The 25,401-nt window shown below is 37.7% G+C and overlaps 1 protein-coding gene across 1 annotated transcript in view; it reads left to right on the top strand.

Annotated features, from left to right (window-relative positions):
• The first annotated feature begins 16,994 nt into the window (after nucleotides 1-16,994).
• cdh2.L (cadherin 2 L homeolog) overlaps nucleotides 16,995-25,401 on the top strand; it is a 153,368-nt gene continuing 144,961 nt past the window's right edge. The window contains 1 exon segment of the mRNA NM_001172236.1: nucleotides 16,995-17,150. Coding sequence (NP_001165707.1) covers nucleotides 17,082-17,150 — 69 coding nt within the window. The 5' untranslated portion in view covers nucleotides 16,995-17,081.

The following is a 25,401-nucleotide window of genomic DNA, read 5'->3' as shown; positions in this document are numbered from 1 at the left end:
AAGACCAAACGCTGCACATTTTTTCATATTTTAATGAGGGATTATGTTTAAAAGTTGTAACTGTTAAATATATTTTTTTGTCGTTTTTTTAACCATTTGAAGCTCTTTCCACATTTGTTTTAGGGTGGGCTCATGTCTATGACAATAGAGGATCTCTTTTTTATTCATTTTGATTCCTTGGACATTTTTAATAATAAGTGGCCACTTCCAGCAATTTCCCCAACACTCATATTTAAATTGACGTAAGCGCAAGTATGTTAACGAAGTTTCGCTAGGACAAAAGTAACGCTAGCGAAAATTTGCTTAGAAATCTTGGCAAAACGCTGGCGAAAGTTTGCACTTTGATAAATATTAGCTCCGAATTAAGATTAACAAAGTGTGGGGGAGCCTTCCGAGGTCGAAAATTTACTTTATTAAATTTGCCCTTGAAGTATCCTAGCTATTGCTGTGACTGTTGTGATCAGCAATAGTTTATATCTAATACATATTCATGATCTATCCCAAAGGTCAAGTTGACTAAGGGGCAGATTTATCAAAGGTTGAGAGATCTACCTTATTTTGATCTCAGCTATGAAATAAAATAATTTCTCCCACGAATCAAGATATTTCTGAGGATAATCAATTCTGTTATGTTTATTTTACTAGCATTTTAGAACCTAAATACAGTATCAGGAACCATTCTATACAAAAGAGGCACACTAGTATTTCTTTTATGGAAAATTCTACCATTGGACAAATTTGAAAAGTTGGGTTAGTAAATCCATTTATTAGAAGCCTATGGAATGGAAAGAATAATTTTCTTGGGCCATTATGCACCTCAGAAGACTATTGAGAGAAATAATGTAAAAACCATCAGGAAAAAACCTAGATGGAACTCTGGATTTCACTAACATAGATGAATCGAGAAACATTGTAGCATTGTTTTGTAACTGGGATGAAGATGTAATTAAAAATGTCAATAATCAATATGATTAATAAAAATGGCAGAAATCAACATATTACTAAAATGGCATAAGGTATGTGAAATTCCATCTATCTATGCCAGTTTTAACTTCACTTCTGTGGCTTTATTCCCGTTCTCTTCAAAGTACTTTGCAAAGTCCATACAAAGCTGCTACAAATTGTAGCATAACTAGAGGATATGTGCAACTTACAATAAAGGGGAACTTAATTTGTTTAATTGCTGCAACTTTTTACATATGAGGCTAATTTTCCACATTCTTTTATGCTTTTTTTTAACAAAACAAACATGTGTTGGTAAATATGTTCATAAGTATAAATGCATTTAGAACACATTGTGCACAATATGGGGTAAGTGGTGTATTCAGTTACAAGACTTTAAATACCTCCACAACAGAATTCTTTAAAACTTGCTTGTGCCTTTATTGTACCCTATTCCAAAAAATGTAATTGACAGCAGATATAATTAGTTCCTAAAGGTCTGCAGTCAGTCATGTTCATAAACTGCCCTTTCTGGTTACTTACACATACAAACCTGTCCAAAAGCTAGATATGCCACAAAAGATTTTGCCATATTTTGCATATTAAAAGTTCCTACAAAGCGGCTTTATTCATGAAAAAATTATTGCCTTCAGCTAAATGGTTTTTAAAAAGCAGTATACCCTCTTGATCAATAGGAGTGCAAAAAATATAGCTTGTTCTAAACTTACATTTTGTCTATAGTTTTGGTTTTTGAAGCTACTCCCCATTCTTGCAAGTTAGATAATTAGATTACAAGAACGCAACTCCATCCCTCCACCCTTTCATATTACTGTTTTGCTAGCAGGAGTCCATCATGCAAGGGCATTACCTGTGCACTGCTAATCTAATTATCTACCTTGCAAGACCATGGAGTAGCTTCAATTTATCAGTTTGCCTTATATAGCTCAAGACATAACAGTAACCACAGTTTTTTCAGGATTTAATAGGTAAACTGTAGAACAGCAGAAGCCCGATTCATTGTACTCATGTTGAACAAAAGGCTATACTGCCCATTTCTAACCATTTAACTGAAGGCAACAATTTTTCTGATGAATAATGCAATTATATTGGAACTTTGCTTAGGCGCTAAGTATTCAGTCAAATCTGAAAGAATTGGTCTAAATCCTGAGACAAATCCTGAATTCAATGTATACCTAATATGAACAATTGATTGTGGTTTCTAGATATTGATGAGGCTTTTAAATGTTTGTCAAAATATATCATACCTTATACAGATATGAGTAACATTGAAATCAATTGATTTAATATACTGAGTCAAAGTCATTAGTGATTCATGGCTAACTGATGTAATTTACTGATATTTTATAATTTATAACAAAGTAGTCTTTGTGAATTTTTATGTAAATATACAATTTTAAACTCTATTCAATTTTGAAATCTGACAAGGGGCTAGACATATTGTCAATTTCCCAGCTGCCCCAAGTCATGTGACTTGTGCTCTGATAAAACTTCAATCACTCTTTACTGCTGTACTGCAAGTTAGAATGATATCACCCCCTCCCTTTTTCCCCCCAGCAGCCAAACAAAACAACAATGGGAAGGTAACCAGATAGCAGCTCCCTAACACAATATAACAGCTGCTTGGTAGATCTAAGAACAGCACTCAATAGTAAAAACCCATGTTCCACTGAGACACATTCAGTTACATTGAGAAGGAAAAACAGCAGCCTGCCGGAAAGCGTTTCTCTCCTAAAGTGCAGGCACAAGTCACATGACTGGGGGCAGCTGGGAAATTCACAAAATGTATAGCCCCATGTCAAATTTCAAAATTTAATATAAAAAAATCTGTTTGCTCTTTTGAGAAATGGATTTCAGTGCAGAATTCTGCAGGAGTAGCACTATTAACTGGTGCATTTTGAAAAAAACATGTTTTCCGATGACAGGATCCCTTTAAGGTAGCAATTGAGGGAGCAAAAGATTCCCCAATCGCAATTCCACATTTTTAACACCATTTCCAAATTCAAAGTAATTATTTTGATACTTCGACCATCGAATAGGATACTACAACTTCGAATTTACTTCGAATTCGATTCGAAGTAAAAATAGTTTGAATATTAAACCATTCGATAATCTAAGTACTATCTCTTTAAAAAAATTTAGACTTCAATACTTCGCCAATTAAACCTGCCGAATTGCTATGTTAGCCTATGGGGACCTTCTACAAACTTTTTCCAAGTCTTTACACATCGAATTAAAAACCTTTGATCGATCGCTGAAATCCTCGAAGGATTTAATCGTTCAATCAAACGATTTTAATTCTATCGAACGATTGCCAAATTCGCTGAAAAAACTTCGAATTCCATATTCGAATTTGAAGTATTTAAATTAGATGGTGGAATTTCAAAGTATTTTCAACTTCGAAATTCGACCCTTGATAAACCTGCTCCTAAGTCTCATAAATAAACTTATATAAGCTTGTTTCGCCTTCTGCAAGGATTAATTATATCTCAGTTTGGATCAAGTACAAGGTACGGTTTTATTATCACATTGATAAAGGAAATAATTTTTTAAATTGATATGCAGAGAGAGATGTAAAATAACATGTGATATCGACAGAAACAAGGATACTGAAAGAGGGAGTAAGGCACATAGTAACAAAAGTAAAAGAAAGAGTTCCTTGCCAGCTCATGTGCACATAAAGAGAAGTATGCTAATTAATACAGGCATTGAGAAGAAGGTACAAAAAAGCAGAAACACAAATAAAAGATACACAGTGACAAAGACACTTCCACCATTTCTCACATAGTCATAATTCAATCCTGATTTATTTTCTAGCCATTCCTACACTTCATACTAAAAACTCAAAATATACTTAAAAGCTTAAAATACTCAGAATAAATGAGTTACCCATAATCTTCCAGCCTGCTTGCTAATACAAAAATATGTCTCAAATCTTGGACCTGATTCAATTCAGTGAGAAAAAGTTATCTCATGGTTTATCATATGAAAACGTGTGGATGAGATTCTATTTGAGAAGAAAAAACTTTCCTCCTAATTCACTTCCAGTTTTTTCCCATAGACTTCAATGGAATTTTCACGGGATAAACAGTGATATAAGTTTTTCTGAACTGAATTGCATCTCAAATTTAATCTTGTCCATGACTTTTCTTGTGGTAAACTTTTTTCTCACTGAATCTGGCTCCTTATGTCAGTGCTTTCCCTTAGCAGCTATCATGTGGGTATCTTACCATCACTCATAACGCAAGACCAAGACAGTGGGTGTGGACATATTCTCCATTCTATATTCCTCTTATTTTTTTCTGACATTCTCTTATCTAGCTTTGGCAACAAAATAAATAGCTTAAAATGGTAATGGCGTATAATTTTGCTGTCTTGCTTTTGAAACCCTCTAATAGCAACTGAAGCTGTATTATGACTTTGGTAAATTTAATTTGTACCAATACATAATGCTACTGTGCCAATTTCATGGAGTGCAGCCCTATCCCAGTTCTACAATTCCCCACACTTTTAGGTTCTTTTGGTATAGCCTCACATTCTTTGCTTAGGTTGAATAGCTTGCAGTGCATTGCTTTGAGCTTTAGGATCCAAGAAAGTTTGGGAGGAGTTAACGGCTCTAACATCTCTTTTTCTGGACACAGTAACATGTTGGAATGAAACTTCATATTTCGGTTGTTCTATCTCTCCCCAAATTCATGATTCTGTATCCCATTATAGGACTTTATTTTTCCCAGTTCAAACACCTGCCAAATCCAATTGGTAAGAATGTATGATAGTACATCTATTTAAAAAAAAAAAAAGATGCAGACAGGCATAATTGCTATCTATTGCCTTTTCTCATTGTAACTACACTGACATGTTCCTTGTTTGTGCATTCAACTTGTAATATATATTTTTGTCCTAGCAATAGTTTGTCAGCCATTTCCAAGCAGAATAAACTGTAATGTAAATTTACTGTGTTTGTGCCATTTTGTCATATAACTCTTTGAGATGCAATTTGCAGTAATAGTGCATTTATTCAAATTGTATTAAATATGCAAATTCCCGATGAGTATTGGCCGGGAAAGCAAAGCAATGTGAATTTTAATGTAGTGGTTCATCCAGCGTTCCCCCTCCTCCATAACTATGCCCCTAAATGCTTATAGCATTTGGAAAGAACAAAGAATTTGGAGACAATGGGATATTAAATATGAAAACCATATTCCTTATCCATGCTCCAAAGCCTTAAGAAAGTTTATTTTTTTCTGTAGTTTGCCAGCTCCCTAATGTCGTAATTTCTCCACCCCCTACTCTAATTTTATTTTGTGGGAGGGCTGTACAAAGTTGTAAACGTTATCTTGTAACATTCGGCAAGTACACATTAATTCTCTGCATTACATTTTTTTTTACATATAACACTATACTAGGTAACAACACTGGAATATTGTGCATGACTTTTGGCAAAAACTCTCCTTCTGCTACTCAGTAACAGTGTGCTGTCACACAAAGGCCTAGAGAGAAAGTATATTATTTTTTGACTTGTGACTAAATCTGTTATTTAAATGTCTTTCTAGTTTACCATTGAACAAACACTGGAAATCTAATTAGAATGATAATTAACTGGCTTTTTTTTTTATCTAGGCAATTCTAATTACAAGTTTACAATAGAGAGGATGAATTGGGTATTGCAAAGAGGCACTAAATAAATAGGTAGTAATGTAATGTAATATTATAACACTATCCGGAGAAACTTAATGCTTACATTAATTTTTTAGCCTATTTTAACCTTTGGGTTAAGTCTACACTAATTCATGTTATTTTTATTCGAATGAATATGATTTTGCAAAGCTATTTTTCATTTCTTTTTAATAAATAAGGCATTTGACAAACATACAACAAAAATCATCAACAGGGCAAACAAGAAAAAAGATTATTCTTTCACACATCAACACTATCTCCTCTGCAAATCTAAGGCTGCTAATTAATTTGGAGTAACAACATACAGTGCGAGGACTTATCAGATGCTGTAAAATGTTGTTTGTTGCAAATTAACAGGTTCTTGTTACAGAATAATGTCTATAAAATGCGTTGCTCTTGGTTCAAGTAAGGTATTCTTGCCCAGCCATGTGAAAATCAGGATGGGGGCTAAAAGCCACCACCTCTCAATGCCTGCACAGAAGCTGCCAATTTCTCTTCCCCAGCAGGTGGCTGGGTGCAAAATAGCAAATCCTGAAAGTGTTTCTTTATTTCTTTTCAGCTGAATGCTTGGCTCTGGTTAACATTTTACTTCTTATCCTCTGATCCTCAAAGGGATGAAATGAGAAAAATAAACTGCATACAAAATACATGACAGAGGTTGGTACTGACATACCAATTAACTCATTTTCGCAAAGAAAAATCTACACATCACATTGCACATCATTGCTGTTAATTATCTGAGTGCATCATTCCCCTAATTTTATGGGTAAGCCAGCTAGGGAAAAAATAAGTCACATATGTGCATTATTGGTAAAAGACATGCATTGTGTTTTATCCATTTTTTTTCGTGGCTATGTTCCTTTTAATCACATACACAGACTGTAAAAGGGAGGAACTGGTAAACTGTGCATGTGTGTAGGGTCTGCTGTAGTATTCATTAAAAAGTGATAGGATATCATGTCATAAAGTCACAAATAACACATGCTGTACTTATTAATGTATCTTAATTGTTGAGCTAGCAGCACTACATTTCCATAAAATGTCTACCAGTGCGTATTTGTTTATGTGCAGTTAACAACACCATAGATCAAAGGAATTAAATACATAAACATATGGCAAATTTCCCTGAAATAAAATTGTAAATTATTTATAAAAGCATTTAATATTGGAGCATTCTTAATAAGCAATTAAAAATAAAATATTATGCAATACCCCCTGGCCGCCATCTTTTTTCTTGCTTATGTTTTCTGCTTTGCCATGTAATATCGCATAATGCACTTACAGCCATCTCTATGTTCATTTTAAGATTATCAAAAGAAGAAGTGACACTGGACATCTGTATTGATTTATCAACTACATCCACTTTATCTGCCCATCAATCACCAGAAACCAGAGAGAGGAGAAATGATATGGTATAGAATAGTGGCAGTTCCAGAATCAGTGGTAACTATTTGGTAGGGAAATATTGATTTTTGTTGATTTCTAATACAATAGTGGTTGATGGTGGTTAAACAAAAGCAATTGCGACAGAACCACTAAATACCATGTACTTAATAGGTACTTTCAATATTAAAGTGTCTACAGATACATACAGTATGTAACTGAAGTTACTAGAGCTTGTAAATTATATGTATTGCTGTCACATTCCTTTCATTTATAGTATGGTAGTGTAGTATGTAGTTTATCAGATTAAGTAAAAAAAAGAGTGAGGCCTCTTGCTTCTTCTCCAGAAGGGTTTTATAGTAATCTCAATCAATCTCCATTACATTCCTGCTTTATATTGCTGTCGTTGTATTATAATTTTCTTAATTCTCTTAAAGGAGAACACTCAGAGAAAATTAAGCCTGCCATTTGTTTATCAATATAACCATGGCTTTATCCCACATGGACTACCCTCCTCCCAAAGACTTCATGTTGTTTCTAGATGCCTGTTTTCATCCACAGACAATAGAATAGCTTGGTTAGTAATCTGGTGGACAGGCATGTGTTTAGATGTCATTGTAGGCAGGGTCAGTAGTAAAGGAACCGATGTGTGTGTGTGTGTGTGTGTGTGTATAAATAGGCATGTAAATAAACAATATATTAAAATGTAGATACAGAGCATACAAATATATTTAGTGAAATGTTTTTTTTTAAGCAAGGCTAGAATTTCTCCAATGGGACAAATTCACTATGATTCGTATTTGCGCCAGCGTCCACTTCGCCACACTTCGCCAGGCGTATTTTCGCCAGCGCTACGCAAATTCACTAAGATCCGAAGTTGTGCTCAGGGGAAGCGTAAGGTTGCGAAGTTGTGCTTGCATTAATTTGCCAAGCAAAGCGAAGTTACGCTACCGATGCTTAATTTGCATACGGCGCCAAATTGAAGTTACAATGGAGGTATATGTAGCATCACTACACAAGCCTGGGGAACCTTCAAAACTGCAAATAAAATTTTTATTTTGCCCTACACATGTGCCCACTGTATAGTTAAGGTGCCATGAGTTAGGAAATGTAGGGGGGAAGGAGGGTAGCCCCAAAAATTCGCCAGGGTTAAGGGTGCGAAGTAATACTAGCGAATTTACGCCAGCGTCCGTTAGTGAATCGGCGAATTAACGAAAATGCACTATGCTAGCCAATTAATGCTAGCGTTAGGCGCTTCGTCCTTTAGTGAATTTGCCCCATGGTTTGTTGTTGCACCTGAGAAAAATGCAGACATCAATATTATACACCGCTTGCCTTTCACATCAACCAAGATAATGGCAGCCTCCCATTTGTCTATCTGAGAAACTGTCTGGCCTTGGGTTTGGAAAAAACTATCATTAATAGAACTGTACAAAAGAGCAAAAGTAAACAGTAAACAGCAACAGGGGGTTATTTATTAAGGGTCAAGAGTTTTTAATACCTCAGATGAACTCGAATAAACCAGAAATATATTCTGTGAGTTCGAGTTGCAAAACCCAAAACTCGAATTGATGGAGATTTCGGCAAAAAAAACTCAAATTGATTGAGTTTACGGGCAAAACCCTCTGAAAATAAATGATGATGAAAAAAATGGTAAAAGGGATTTTTTTTATTGACTTAGATGGTGTATTTTCAGATTCAAGCTATTTCCAGGGTCGGGGTATAATACATTTTGAAAAATTCGAGTTTTTTTTTTAAAAAAAACAACTTTTTTTATCAGAAAATGTGAGTTTTGACAAAAAAATCAATATGAAACTCAAATTTTCATGGAAAACACAAATTGTTCCTTAATAAATCTGCCCCTAAAGTTCTACATAGCTATTTTTTTATGTTTTTATTTTTCCACACATTTACACAACAATATAGAGAAACTTTGAAGAGAAAGGGAAAGAAAATAAAGAAGTTGGTGTCAGAGGCGGACCAACGGAATAGCATCAGTACAGCAGTGCGTGCAAGCATAGCAAAAGGAATGTCACATGACATTGCATTATCGTTTCTTTCCTTCAGTTATTAAAACCAATCAGAATATAACCAATCAAATTTTCAAGCATTGTGTTCGATACAAAATACACTTCCCAGGGCTAAGATATCGATATATATGCAATCTGCGCTACTTGATACATACAATTTTCAAATTTCAGATTACAACAAAGGGGCATAAAGGATGAAAGTGAAGATTTGGAGTAGTTTCACCAACAAAGAAGATTCCCCTCAACATCACCAATTTACTAAAAGGAGAATACAAGTTTTAGAAAATTAACTTTGCAGAGGTGAAAATTCTCTTAGCATTGGCGTAAATTCACCTCTCTTCTCCAGGTGAACGTTCTCCAGTGAAAATTCTCCAATTCACTAAGACCACAAGAACGTATTTTCGCATAGAGAAATTTCTCCAGGTTCAGGCTGGCGAAATACCATTATAAAGATAGAGCAGCCGCTTTTAAATCTCATTATCAACATCACTCTTTCCATGCTAATTTCTTCATGGTGAAAATTCTCTTGAAAAAATTTTCTAGCGAATTTTCCCCACTACTATTGTATGGGAAAATATACTGGCAAATTTTCACAGAGAATTTACGCCAGGAGAAAATGTACCACATTTCTGTTGAAAAGGTGTACAATTGCTAGTAAATATGAGATGTGAAAATGCAACTGACAAATTATGGTAAACTTTGGTGAAGTTGAATGAAGAGAAAATTCACATTTTAGTAAATGTGCCCCAAAGTGGCACATTCATATAAAGTGCAACATGCACATAAAGTGCTGAAAATATACAAGAAATCTATACAACTTAAAGGACAAGAAAAGTCAGATCATTGGACATGCATATCTCCTGCACTTAGACCAAGACCAGATTGGGAGTGGATGGGAGTTTGGTCGAGCTTTGTTTAATAAAAAAATGAGAAACATTTGGAATTTAGTACATAACCCCCTAAAAGTTAGGCAACACAAAGCCCCAACCAGTCGCAGGGACCTGCAACAAAATAGATTATACATAAAACAGGTTTTCAGCCATTACAATCCATTGATCCATTCTCTCTCTCTAATACAGAGAAAAGCAATCAATTTACACCATTTGGTCCTCCTGCATTCTCTTCTTGGAATTTGCTAATGAATAGAAAACCTGAACATTCTCTGATTAGGAGATTACTATGTTTCTACGTGTCAATTAGTTATGAAAACGAGAATTTAAAAAAATGTAAATTTTATAGTTAAATATTAGGTAGCATCCTATTATATTGAGATTAAGCCAGCACAGTTACATAAATAGGTTATCTTGCAGCTGATATGCATAAATGTGATGAGTTTCCTACCTCGTTTTCACTTCAGTATCTAAAAATACTTGTTAAAAATAAATGCTATGTAAGTAACTTATATAAATGTTGTTTTATTCTATTATACACATATTAATATATGAACAATATGAAAAATGAATAGCAAAAAAAAGAATAGAAAAGTCTAGAATAGGTTAGATTAGGTAAATAAACGTTCTCAAATAAATTATTTACTTTTAGATTTTAGAAGTATATATCTGTTTATCTCTATATAAATATAAAAAGCATGGTACTCTCTGTTAATGTATATAACAGGGCCCTCTAATCATATAATTTATTTCTAAATCTCTTCTTTATTCATGTATTATAAGTGCCCTGTTTGTTATAAGAGCTAGGCCAAGAAGTTTTGGCACCAAAAGCACAGGTGGCTGTGTGCACCCCATGGTACTATCATAGTATCATAGCATTACATGAGGTCTGTCAGAGTAACAGGTCAGACAAAAACTAATTTTATACAAGAAAGGACGTTTTCTGCAATTTTTCCCTACACCTTTATCCAATATGGTTACTCCATAGGCAGATGCCCCTGCTTCCTACCTCTAGTTCCAGCCTTATATAATATTATTGTAAACTGCTATGTAACTTACTGGTGGTGCTGTGATGTTGCTTTTTTATTGTGCTAATTGTTACCACGTTCTGTATTATTGCAAATGCATGCAGTGTTTTATAAATTATACTGTAACCCAGTGTATACAAAAGTTCAAGTCCAAATATCCAAAGACCAAAAGGTCCAAAGTCCATATATATATAAGAATATATATATATATATATATATATATATATATATATATATATATATATATATATATATATATATATTTATAGATATACCTGTATATATATATATATATATATATATATATATATATATATATATATATATAAAAACAAATACAAAAGATCCTCTGTAAGGGCATTAAAACATTTTGTGCCTTAAGCTACTTAAAATGCCTTACCCTTTAAAAAAAACAGGGATTGGTTGTCCATATATTGCAATATATTTAAGCTGGCTAACTATGTCAAAGTCATCCACACAGACATAACTTTTTGAAAAGCAAACATAATTTCAAGCAACTGTTCAATATACCGGTACATCAATTAAAAAATATGCAGACTTTTGATCATTTATAATGGTTTCTGGCGGTTCCCTAAGCCTAGCTACCTGCTGATCTGTCTGACTACTTTGCTGAGCTGCCTGACTACTGTTACTTTGTATCAACAGCCAGCTGTCCTTAGCCTGCATCCTCCAAACACAACAATTCCCTGCACATGTGATTTCAATAAGGAATGGAACATGACAGTGCAATGCATTGTGGGTTATGTAGTTCCTGCATGCTGTCTGTAAGCTGTGGAAAAGTTATTACAATTTGTAACATCAGTGTTTAGTCCCTCCTTCCCTGCCAGGATTTCAAATGATGCAGAAAGAGAAGAACATCTGGATTTCAGCAAAGAGAATGGCATTTATTCATGCTTTTTGAAGAAACAGGTAACTGTGATGGGTATATTAGGAGTTTCTGTGTTATGTGGGCCTCTTTATAAAATTTGGGTTTGGAAGCCGGAGTTCCCCTTTAAGAATTCTATTGCTTCAGTATACATCTTACAAAGGGACTTAGTTTTACCTGCAACTTACTTGCTGCTTTCAAAGTAAAACTCCCCAAACAAACTTGGCTGCCCTTTAATTGGCCACTAGTCTATAGCTCGAAAGGGTGGGAGCTACAACATGGAGCTGGTCACTGCTCCTGTATAAACTATAACAAACAGGGGAAGTTGTGCTCACCACTAATAAATATAGAGAGAGAGAGAGAGAGAGAGAGAGAGAGAGAGAGAGAGAGAGAGAGAGAGAGAGAGAGTTATTTAAGGGGCACATTTACTAAGCTCGAGTGAAGGATTCAAATATAAAAAACTTCGAATTTCTTCTTCAAGTTTTTTTTTGGGTACTTCGGCCATCGAATAGGCTACTTCGACTATGACTTTGATTCGAACGATTCAAACTAAAAATCGTTCGACTATTCGATAGTCGAAGTACTGTCTCTTTAAAAAAAACTTTGACTGCATACTTTAAACCTACTGAGCTCCAATGTTAGCCTATGGGGACCTTCCCCATAAGTTTTCTAAGCTATTTCTGATAGAAGCAAAATCGTTAGATTCGAAGGATTTCATTGTTTGATCGAACGATTTATCCTTCGATCGGTCTAAGTATTTGTGGTAAATCTTTCGACTTCGATATTCGAAGGATTTTACTTCAATGGTCAAATATCAAGGGTTAATTAACCCTTGATATTCGACCCTTAGTAAATGTGCCCCATCGTGTTTGCATTTTGCACCCAGGCGCTTTGAACCTATAGATGTACTGTGCCAGCTACAAGCAAGTTTTCATATATATATATATATATATATATATATATATATATATATATATATATATATATATATAAACAAGGGAATTTTCATCTGATTCATTAAGAATTCTATGGTTTAAACCATAGAATTCTTAATGAATCAGATGAAAATTGAGCATAGGACTGGCCAGATATGGGATGACTTTGACGTAGTTGGCCAGCTTAAATATATTGCAATATATGGACAAACAATCCCTGTTTTGTTTAAAGGGTAAGGCATTTTTCAGTAGCAGTATGCACAAAATGTCGCTGTCTTAAATATATTGATAATGGGTTGAGTGCAGAGGAATCTTGTATTTGTCTATATGTATTTTGTGGTCACACCCTCATTGCACCCCCGCCTAATGATTTTAAAAACTAGTGGTGAGCACAACTTTCCCCTGTTTGTTATAGTTATACAAGAGCAGTGACCAGCTCCATGTTGTAGCTCCCACCCCCTCCAACTATAGTCAGGTGATCCCACTGGTGTCTAATAAAAGGGCAGCCAAGTTTGGGAGTTTTACTTTGAAAGCAGCTAGTAAGTTGCAGGTAAAACGTATTCGTCCCTTTTATAAAATGTATAATGAAACCATAGAATTCTTAATGAATCAAATGAAAATTGAGCATAGGACTGGCCAGATATGGGATGACTTTGACGTAGTTGGCCAGCTTAAATATATTGCAATATATGGACAAACAATCCCTGTTTTGTTTAAAGGGTAAGGCATTTTTCAGTAGCAGTATGCACAAAATGTCTCTGTCTTAAATATATTGATAATGGGTTGAGTGCAGAGGAATCTTGTATTTGTCTATATATATATATATATATATATATATATATATATATATATATACACAGTGGTGTGAAAAACTATTTGTCCCCTTCCTGATTTCTTATTCTTTTGCATGTTTGTCACACAAAATGTTTCTGATCATCAAACACATTTAACTATTAGTCAAAGATAACACAAGTAAACACAAAATGCAGTTTTTAAATGAGGGTTTTTATTATTTAGGGAGAAAAGAAATCCAAACCTGTGTGAAAAAGTAATTGCCCCCTGAACCCAATAACTGGTTGGGCCACCCTTAGCAGCAATAACTGCAATCAAGCGTTTGCGATAACTTGCAACGAGTCTTTTACAGCGCTCTGGAGGAATTTTGGCCCACTCATCTTTGCAGAATTGTTGTAATTCAGCTTTATTTGAGGGTTTTCTAGCATGAACCGCCTTTTTAAGGTCATGCCACAACATCTCAATAGGATTCAGGTCAGGACTTTGACTAGGCCACTCCAAAGTCTTCATTTTGTTTTTCTTCAGCCATTCAGAGGTGGATTTGCTGGTGTGTTTTGGGTCATTGTCCTGCTGCAGCACCCAAGATCGCTTCAGCTTGAGTTGACGAACAGATGGCCGGACATTCTCCTTCAGGATTTTTTGGTAGACAGTAGAATTCATGGTTCCATCTATCACAGCAAGTCTTCCAGGTCCTGAAGCAGCAAAACAACCCCAGACCATCACACTACCACCACCATATTTTACTGTTGGTATGATGTTCTTTTTCTGAAATGCTGTGTTACTTTTACGCCAGATGTAACGGGACGCGCACCTTCCAAAAAGTTCAACTTTTGTCTCGTCGGTCCACAAGGTATTTTCCCAAAAGTCTTGGCAATTATTGAGATGTTTTTAGCAAAATTGAGACGAGCCTTAATGTTCTTTTTGCTTAAAAGTGGTTTGCGCCTTGGAAATCTGCCATGCAGGCCGTTTTTGCCCAGTCTCTTTCTTATGGTGGAGTCGTGAACACTGACCTTAATTGAGGCAAGTGAGGCCTGCAGTTCTTTAGGTGTTGTCCTGGGGTCTTTTGTGGCCTCTCGGATGAGTTGTCTCTGCGCTCTTGGGGTAATTTTGGTCGGCCGGCCACTCCTGGGAAGGTTCACCACTGTTCCATGTTTTTGCCATTTTGTGGATAATGGCTCTCACTGTGGTTTACAGGAGTCCCAAAGCTTTAGAAATGGCTTTTTAACCTTTGAAATTGAACTCAGGTGTGATAAACCACAGTTTAGTTATTTTTTAACAAGGGGGGCAATCACTTTTTCACACAGGCCCATGTAGATTTGGAGTTTTTTTTCTCCCTTAATAACGTAAACCTTCATTTAAAAACTGCATTTTGTGTTCAATTATGTTATCTTTGACTAATAGTTAACGGTTTTTGATGAGCAGAAACATTTAAGTGTGACAAACATGCAAAAGAATAAGAAATCAGGAAGGGGGCAAATAGTTTTGCACACCACTGTATATATATATAGAGAGAGAGAGAGAGAGAGAGAGAGAGAGAGAGAGAGAGAGAGAGAGAGAGAGAGAGAGAAGTCCTTCGTGATCCGCACTCCACTGGAATCCAAAAAGGCACCCAGGTGCTACTCATATAAACATGTATGTATATACTGTAAGTCCGAGAAGCATGAGTGCACACTGGGATTTAATAAAAATATAATTTTATTTGGTTACATTTAAACAGATGAACGTTTCGGTCCAAGCTTAGGACCTTTATCTTGATAAAGGTCCTAGGCTTGGATCGAAACGTTGATCTGTTTTAATTAACCAAATAAAATTATATTTTTATTAAATCCCAGTGTGCACTCATGCTTCTCGGACTTATATATATATATATATATATATATATATATATATATATATATATATATATATATATATATATATATATATACTGGAAAAAAGTGCCATATGCGGAAAACTGGGTTTAGGTGATGACAGGGATACCATAGGGCAAACATCAGTATCCATTTAAGAAACAATGGTGACACTGTTGTTTAAGAAGAGAATTATCATCATCCTTATTTATTTATATAGCAACAGCAAGTTAAACAGCACTTTACATGAATGTACAATTTATAATTAACAGAAGTCTAACAACAATAATAAACAAGGGCAGGGTCGGATTGGGCCGGCGGGAGACCAGGAAAAATTCCGATGGGCTCTGATGGCCCAGATCCGCTTCTTGTTCCCTGAGACTAACGGCGCCCCCCCTGGCTGCAAAGGAAAAAGTAAAGGTAGACACAGAGGGCAGGGGAGGTTGTGGAGTTGATGTGAGAGAGCCCGGTGGGTGGGTGTGTGGAAGGGCCTGGGCCCAAAGTCCGACGCTGAACAATTTTTAGTTTACTGGTCAAAATGAATTTCCAGTTGTTTGCTCTGGGGAACTTCTCTGGTCCAATGTAGTAAATTGTATAGTAAATAAAATGTGCTTCCTCCTCATGAAAAATGTATTTTATGTCTGGAGACCTTCCCCTCCTTTGTATGCGAAGCAGAAGGATTCCTGGTTTACCAATCCCATTTCTCTCCTAGAATGTGAATAACTTCTAGTGTAAAGTCACTCAGATTATTTGAGGCGCAGCCCTGGGCCCCAGCTGGTGAGCTTTAGCCTGTAGTGCAGGACATTCATTTATTTTAGAATGAACATTATGGGGGAAATGATTGGGCAAAGCACAAACCAAGAAAACTCCATAAACAGCCCGATTAGGCGTTGGTGTGACCGTGTGACTGCTCCCATCAGTGTGTGATGCACTAGCAGCAGTATATGAGGCGTATATGATCAGTATATGAGCGGTATATGAGCAGAATGAGCAGTAGGGAGAGTGCTGGGCACCTCAGCAAACTGTGCGTGTGGAGATAGTGACAGGAGGGGAGAGTGGGCGGGGCGCAGCAAGTGAGAGCCGCCCGGGATTCATCCAGGCCAGCGCCTTGTATTGTTATCAGTGTGTGAGGCACCCGAGGAAGGAGGAGAGGAGGAGGGAGCAGGGGAGACACTGGGAACCAGTCAGTGTGATGTTAGTGGGAATAGTGGGAAAGTGCCGTGTGCTGTGATCTGGAGCAGCGGCTAATAGAGACTGAGGGCTCTCCATTCAATCTCCTCGGCTTTACCTGCAGCATCTGCCGCAGCGACACTCGCTCCTGTGGATTGTCTCCTGCTACTCGCGGTGTTTTACCGTTATCCCCCGCCTTGGAATATAAGTTGGGAAAGAAAAGGAAGAGGAAAGGCTGCGAGTGCCAACCCTGATAGCCATTGAGGGACTTGTCCTGCGGGGTGACTGCGAACTGCAAAGAGGATCCCTGGGAAATCAGCCAGAGGCTCGTGTTTGCTTCAGTGCCGCTGCCCATGCCCCTCTCCCCGGACACCCTGCCGCTGCTGCCGCCGCTAGAGCTTGTGTAACCGGGACAATATCAGCGGCTCCTCATTGTTCATCTCAAGCCATCGCTCCCCCGATCCTCACAGCTGCAGCACCATGTGCCGGAAAGAGCCCTTCCTGCTGCCGACTGCGCTCTGCATCCTAGCGGCCCTCGTGCTGCACCAGGTAATGCCCGGCTATTTGGCACGGGGGAACCGCACGTCCACTGCCCGAGTCGCTGCACTACAATTCCCAGCAGCCACAGCGGCGGCGGGTTAGTGTGAGATGTAGTGCAGCACTGTGAGGCTCAGTTAGCCCTTTGCTAGGGTAGGACTTGCTACCGCTATATGGTCATTCATTCCCTCCCCGTAGGCCTAAGAGCGGCCGCTAACTTATACACTTGCTCCGAGGAGCCTCCCAGACACCTGCCACTGTCACGGCCGATTTCTACCGGCATGAGAGACAGAGACAGAGAGAGAGAGAGAGAGAGAGAGAGGGTTCGCCTGAGGTCTCGCTGCTCTGCGCTTTCCTCCTGTATCTCTCGTGGCAGGTGCCTCTGGGATGTGCCTGTTCCTCCAGCCGCTCTGTGCCCCTATTCAACATGGCAGCTTTCCTATCAGTATTAGCAGAGGCCATGGGGCAGCACAGACAATAATGGACAAGGGGCTACTGTCCCTCTTCCCCACAGAGACCTCAATCCATTTCTGTCAACTTGTCCCCTTTGTAATGTCCTGTGTGAGGATTGAGATGCTAATGTTGCCTTGTATGTGCCCTTTACATTCTATTGCTGCTATTGGGCTGCTCCATGCTGTCAGCTCACAAACCCCCACAATGCCCTGCCAGCCCCATGCTGATACCCAGCCTGCTCAGCTATTCCATGTGCCAGGCTTTCATGAATGTATCAGAGCTGGGAGGAAACCATAAACAAAGTGCCTGTGACTTGGTCTGTGTATGGGGGGTTGGATGCGATTGCATGCAATAACCCAAATGCTGCTGCTGGGTGTAATAAAAGCTAAAATGAAGGCTCCTGGCAACAGTAGCACAGATGGTGCAGATCTTTGTTGCATAATACTATTTACTAGGGGCTGGAGGGAGATCCCTCAATCCTTCTCTACCTCACTGACCCTCTCTCCTCTCCATTCTCACTGCCTCTCTTACTCTATTCTATCAGCAAATGCAAGTCTTACATTCTCTTAGATTACTATTACTTTCCTAGCCTTTTTACTAGGGGCTGGAGGGAGATCCCTCAATCCCTCTCTAGCTCCCTGACCCTCTCTCCTCTCCATTCTCACTGCCTCTCCTACTCTATCAGCAAATGCAAGTCTGTGAGCTTTCTGTTTATTTATTTACCTTCTCTTAGATTCCTATTACTTTCCTAGCCTTTTTACTAGGGGCTGGAGGGAGATCCCTCAATCCTCTAGCCCCCTGACCCTCTCTCCTCTCCATTCTTACTGCCTCTCCTACTCTACTCTATCAGCAAATGCAAGTCTGTAAGATTTCCATTTATTTATTTACCTTCTCTTTAGATTAGTATTACTTTCCTAGCCTTTCTACTGGGCATGTTTTACCTTTCATAAACTCCCAGAATAGAGAGAGAGAGTATCTCCGATTTGAAGGGGCGGTGGTCTTACTGACTACTTTGTGTGGGTGAGCAGATTTGGCATTAAAGGATCTCTTTGTATCTGTTTTTCATGGTAACAATAAGGTGACGGGGAGTGGTGCTGCTGCTGGGAACATTCATTCCCTCCATCATCTGCTTTAGTGTTTTGCTAACTGGATATTTGTTACAACTATTTTTCCATTATGCCTGTTTATTAATAATCTCCTTTCCATCCATCCCTGTGTTTGTGTGCACCCCCTCTTCCCTTTCCATGTTTCACAATCCTTTTCTTTTTTCTCTGTTTTGTCTTTTTCTTTCCTTTTCTTTCCTTTTCTTTCAAGTCTGCAGCTCTTGCCTTTGCCCCTGTTCAGTGGAGTTTCTGCATCTCTGCAGTTACTGTCCATGGTGTTTAAATTGGAGCCAGCATAGCCGTAGGGATTACTTAGAGTCTGCCTCCAGGTTTTACAGTCTGTAAGCCCTAATGTGCTGACTGTCTTCTTGCTTTTATATGCTTTTTACATGGCGTGTCTCCTCTGTGAAATGCTTTTTAAGAAGTCACCAATCTCATCCATGTTTCTCAACATAAAAAAAAACCATGACCGCAACCCCAGTCAGACGCATCCTTGCCGTCTGAATTATTCAATAAATTAGAACCAAAAAAAAAACAACACTTGACACACATTTCTCAACGGAAAGTCACACAGCTAACCCACTAACCCCAGATATTTCCCAAACGAGGAATGAATGAACTCCTTTACCCCTGACTGCAGCACTGTACATGGCAAAACACGTTGAGTCCTGGGTTCAGACTGCCCCCAGATGCAGTATGTTCCTTTCTGAACCCATTACTATTCCACCAACTCAAATTGTTTTATTTTGTAATTCATGAAAATAAATCTCCTTTCACAATTGTTATCACTAATTAAAGTGCATCTTCTGATAAGGTTGTATAGAAAGTAAACAGTCAGATTCTTCCTGGTCATAGGTTTAGGGCCTTGCTAACCTTACAAATAGATTGTGCTTCAGTATTTTTGGGAAATAGCTTTCTATTTTGATCCATACATGTGGTGTTGTGCTCTTCTGCCTCAGAGAAATATTTTGGGTCATCATCATTTGTTCAGTTTTTATATATACATACTCATATCGGGTTGTAATTCAACATTTACAGTTATTTTTGCTATTAAATATAGTGCAGGCAGGGGATGATGTTCCATAGCATGGCGTATAGCATAGGTCTGTGACATTTCATTCATATGCATTTCATGTGAGAAGGTGACATTTGGTTGGGAGATTTTAGATAAGCTTTATTCGGGGTAAGTTGAACATTTGAGCAGGAAATGGGCTTTGTTTTATCGGTATCAGAGGCATCAGTAATGTTCCAGCTGTGGAATTTAATTTCCCTTTTCTGTTTTAATAATCTCCCTGGTATGTGTCATGCAGCACAATGGAATGTCACAATCTGCAGTATAGGGCACTTGCTAATTTTAAAACCAAAGAAGATGGGTAAGAGCTATACGACGTTAATGTTAAAATAAGGAAATTAAGCTGATGGCTCAGAACAAGCAAGTGTTATTGGCTGTGTTTGCACCACAGAAACAGTGCCATTTCATCTTGCAGCCTCTGGCCATGCTCATAATCCTCATTTTTTTTTTATAAATAAAGGATTTGAACTGTATAGGAACTTCATTGAAAGAGAGGTTTTGAATATATAAATCATTCAGTTATTTTCTATTGAAAATATGTGCTAAACCACATACTGTAGAATACTATTAATGACAGGGATTCACTAAATCCTGGACTCTAGTTGGGATGTAATCTTAGCATTTAAATTTTTTATTATTTGTGAGATTTGGCCTTATTTAGCTTTTTATTCAGCAGCTATCCAGTTTGCAGTTACAGGAATCTGGTTGATAAGGTCCAAATGACCCTAGCAACTATGCATTGATTTGAATAAGAGACTGGAAAATGAATAGGGAGGCCCTAAATACATGTGTAGCCATACAGAGCATTTGTTTTTAAATGGGTTCAGTGACTTCCATTTGTAAACTGGAAAGAGTTGGAATAGGGAGGCAAATAATTAAAACACTATAAAAAAAATAATGAAGGCCAATTGAAAAGATGCTTAGAATTGGCCATTCTATAACATACTATAAGTTAACTTAAAGGTAAACCACCCATTTAAAGTGCTGATGGTGTCAAATATTTACTCAGATTTGAATATACAGAATATTGTAAGGTTACCAAACTTATTGAAAAATCAGAAACATTTGTTATAAGTTACTGGTCTGCATTTATTGCAACCGATGTGTTCTGCAGTGCTGTACTACAGATTAATTTGACATATAATGCAAATCAGCGCAGCCTTTCTAGCTAGAGTTTCTAGATAAGTCCCTGAGTTTTCACATGATCTGGTAATTTTAAATTATTGGTCTATTCAGCTTGTCATGTGGCCAGATGTTTATGAGGAGGAATTGGTCTTATTCTGAAATCCCATGATTAAAACATTAGTGATGGTAATAATGCAGTCATCTTCATTTAATATTATAGTGCATACAAATTACATATCATTGAACAATAATATTATAGCAAACAAGGGATTTATATAAATTAACAAAATAGAGGGTAATTAAAGGGCCTTTTTTACAATTTTCTTTTTTACAGTCTGAGCCAGTGGTTTAACTAGGTGTAAGCATCCACGATTCGGTTCGGGATTCAGCCAGGATTCGTCCTTTTTCAGCAGGGTTCAGATTTGGCCGAATCCTTTTGCCCGGCCGAACCGAATCTGAACCCTAATTTGCATATGCAAATAAGGGGAAGTAAAAATGTGTTCCCCTTCCCACCGTAATTTGCATGTGCAAATTAGCATTCGGTTTGGTATACGGCCAAATCTTTCGTGAAGGGTTCGGCCGAATTCAAAATAGTGGATTTGGTGCATCCCTAGTAAGCAGACCCCTTGGAAGTAGGGCCCATTGTCCTAGTAGGAAAACGTGATGTGGAGGGGAGCCCCGAAAATGGATTCACAAGGGGGATGGGAATAAGGCATTTTTGGGTTTAGCCCCCTTTGTGAGTATACCTGTGGTCTGGGACTTCTTACAAAGCAATGCGACAGGTATATGAAAATATGTTCATAATAGTCACCCAGCTGTATTTCCAAGGACAAAACAGTAAAAATAATTACCTACTAACCTCACCTAGATTGTTTTGCAAACTGGGCTCCATCCAATCTATTCGATGAGAGGTGTAGACCTTCAGTGAGGAACACTGGTCTAGAGCAACAGTGTTACACTTAATTTAAATGTATACAAAATCCTAAGGGATTGTGACGGCTTTCTATGCTTGTAGTAGTTACAGTTAAGTGGATTTCTGTCCATATATGCCTATAAAATCTTTAGATGGCATTGCCAGTTAAGTGTGTGCATTTGTTGAGATTGATTAGAACTACCAAGAAACAAAACAAAGACAGTAGTAAAATTGTGTTGTGCTGTTGGGTTGAAATCGACTAGTTGACCATATGGTGCTGGTATTTGTCTGTTACACATTTACTACCAAATGCATCTGTTTACGTATGCACGTTAATTAGAATGTTTTTACAGCTGTTTGATGCTAACAAATTCTGATTTTCTAAGGGAAGGGACAAAGATCATGCAAAAAGATATTTTGCTAAAAGGTAACTTACAGACACATACAAGAGGGTGATCCATGTAGCCATTCACAAGGGTTGGGGTACTGATCAATAAGAGCCACGACTGAATCAGATACAGTAGCTCTTCAGTTTTGAAGAGGATGAAAGAGATTTCATTATAGAGGAACTCAGGAATGGGGAAAGGAGTAGCTAGAGAGAAAGATTTAAGTTTGAACCCTACATCTTTAGATGAAGGAAAAGTGCCCAAAAGTGCTGCCTGCTCAAATGGGCATTTAGGAACCAAAAACTGCCTGTCACCAGTTAAAGCCAGTGACTGGGCGATTTTTGCTGGAGAACATTTTCTATTTGACATAGACATAAGGCCATGTGGAGACCTGAGACATCACCCCAGATCTGTTGAGTTCTGGGTGCATCTTTGCCATGCCCACTCAAACACTATTCGTGTTTCTGAGGATTTTGAGTGTTTTTTAAATTCTTTTAGGCTAAGGCCACACTAGGCGATAGCGCCGCGATTTGACTCGCGGCGACTTTTCGCCGCGACTTTTAAGCCGCAATCGCTGGGGAAACTTTTGCGCTGGCGTCTATGGGGAATCGCGAAAAATCGCCAGCGTAAAAACACACGCGGCGATCTTTTTTCTATTGTCGCTCGAAATCGCCTAGCGAGGCAATTTCGAGCGACAGTAGAGAAAAGATCGCCGCGTGTGTTTTTACGCTGGTGATATGCCCACCTTGAGGTCCTAACGATGGCTCAAGGGCGGTCGGATCGCAGGACCGAATTAACGAACAGATGCGGCCGCGTTCCGACGGGATTTTTAGTCCCGTCCAAGTATTTCGGCCAGATATCGATCGGGGAAGCCATCAGAGGGCCCCATACACGGGCAAATAAGCTGCCGACTCGGTCTTTCGCCAGCTTTTATCGGCCTGTGTATGGCCACCTTTAGTCCTGTGCGTATATAGAGCTGTAGTACTAAAAAAACTAGTACAAGATTTATCAGCAGAGCTCACGCTGGTGATGAACAGACTACAACAATGTGACGTGAAGAAAGGATGCTGTTCATTTAATTATTACAACATTTGCAGTATTTTGTTTCATGCCTTAATCAAATTTGATATGCAAGAGAATTCGCCAATGAGAATGCTGATTTCAAGGGCTATGTCAGCCATCTTGCTGTTATCTTACATATGGAGATTATTGTTTAATTTTGGCTTCAAGATGTTACACTGAAATCAAACAGCAGAACAGAGCACACACTGCTGTTTAGTTGGTCTATGATAGAAAAACTGTATTTGAAGCTGTCAGCTTCAGTTGCAGGAGCAAAAGACACGGAGACAGGTTTGCACAGTTCAGGTAGAATTCTCATTGGAGTTATCTTTTGCATGTTAATGAGCCACTGACCCCGTAGAGCTGAGAAAGGGAAAAATTAATTGATTAAAGCAACAATATTTAGCACTATTTATACTTACTTACTTATTTGATATTCACATCCTTCCCTAACCAATTTTCATAATGCCACGCAGAGCTGTACTTGGCTGTCTGTGGTCTAGCAGCCAGATAACAGTTTAAATGCCAAACTTGGAGAACTGCATTGAAAAAAAGTTAAATCACATAAAAACTTAAATCCACTAATTAAAAAAATAAAGGCCATTTGCAATTTGATAATACCACTGGCATATCCTAAACGTTACAATAAGGATAATATTAATATTCCTACCATAATTTTGTGTGGACATTAAAATGGCTTTTTTACTGCAAAATTATTATCGGGGAGCAATTTTTGTTTATTTTAAATTAATCTGTATGTTCACTTGTAGTGATATAGGTGTTCATATGCATGCTTCAAATAAACTGCCAAATATTTCAGTGCCTATTTGATTCTATTTATTGTAACCTCTGTTTGTTATAAATAGGGATGAACGAAATCCAAGAGTTCTGATTCGGCCAAATTAAAATCCAAACTTTTAAAGGAACGGAAACATATGAAAATGTTTTAAAGTAATGAAAATATAATGTACAATTGGTGCCTTTGCTTCAGTAACTCTACTATAGTTTATATAATGAAGCTGCTCTGTATACATGGGGGCAGCCAATCGAGCACAGGACACTCAGCAGATAACATGTACACTATTTAGTATCCATTGTATACAACAGAGCTAATCTGTTATCTGCTGTGCGACCTGTGCCATTTCTCCTTTATCAGCTTTTAATGGCTGCCCCCATAACTGCACCGTAGCTTGTAATATATAAACCATAGTAGTGTTTCTGAAGCAAACACCCCTGTTTTACCAGTGCAAGGCAACAGTACATTATATTTTCATTAATTTATAGCACTTCCATTACTGTTCCTTTAAATCATGTGACTTTAGGTCTCATGAGTAAGGAAATTGTGCCACTTCTTACCCCTCTTCCTTACCCTAATATGCATATTTAAATTAGGGTCTGGAATCACTTTGGGCAAATACTTCATTAAAGATTCAGTATTTGGACTAATCCCCAAAAATTGGGTTTTTTGCATCCATAGTTATAACAGATTGTGCTGATGATGACATGAACAGTAGCCTCCTTCTGTAAAAGCAATAGCACATATAGTAATTCAAGGTGTTTTGTTGCTCAGCGATTAATAGCTCTTTGGGAGGTGACAAAATGCCACTAAGTGCTCCCCATTGATTTGAGCAGCAATCACCTTGTATCGATTGTTACTCAGAATTGCTGGCTGCTGCATTTCCAAGTTACAATTAGCAGATGTGGATTCCAGGTCATCAGTGTTTATATCACTGGGGGTTGGGGCAATTCTGGGTGTTTTCTCATTGGTTGGGCAACAAAATTCCCAGAACATATGCCGTTGCTTATAGGTGGACTTCTTTTTTGTGCTTTTTTTATGTGACAGCTATTCAGTCATGCTTCGGTAACACCACTGCAATTCTTCATTCTTAGCACTCAACTACTGATAATTGAGAACTAATGAGGTTATGATAATAGTGATCATGTTGTCCTCATTTGCAGAGTTTCTGAGTCGTCTATCAGTTAGGCATGTTCGAAAAAAGTTTGGAAATAAAAAACACCTCTTAATTTTGTTTTCTTAAATTCCAGAAAAAAAGTAATAAAATGCAGTAATGAAATCTTTGTGTTTCATTACAGATATAAAACAGAAGACTCATTACGCAGATTTTCAGGGAGGAAGAGTTTAAAACTGTTC

Source organism: Xenopus laevis, chromosome 6L, assembly GCF_017654675.1.
Source record: "Xenopus laevis strain J_2021 chromosome 6L, Xenopus_laevis_v10.1, whole genome shotgun sequence".
Classification (NCBI taxonomy): domain Eukaryota; kingdom Metazoa; phylum Chordata; class Amphibia; order Anura; family Pipidae; genus Xenopus; species Xenopus laevis.
This window is presented reverse-complemented; position numbering and strand designations above follow the sequence as displayed.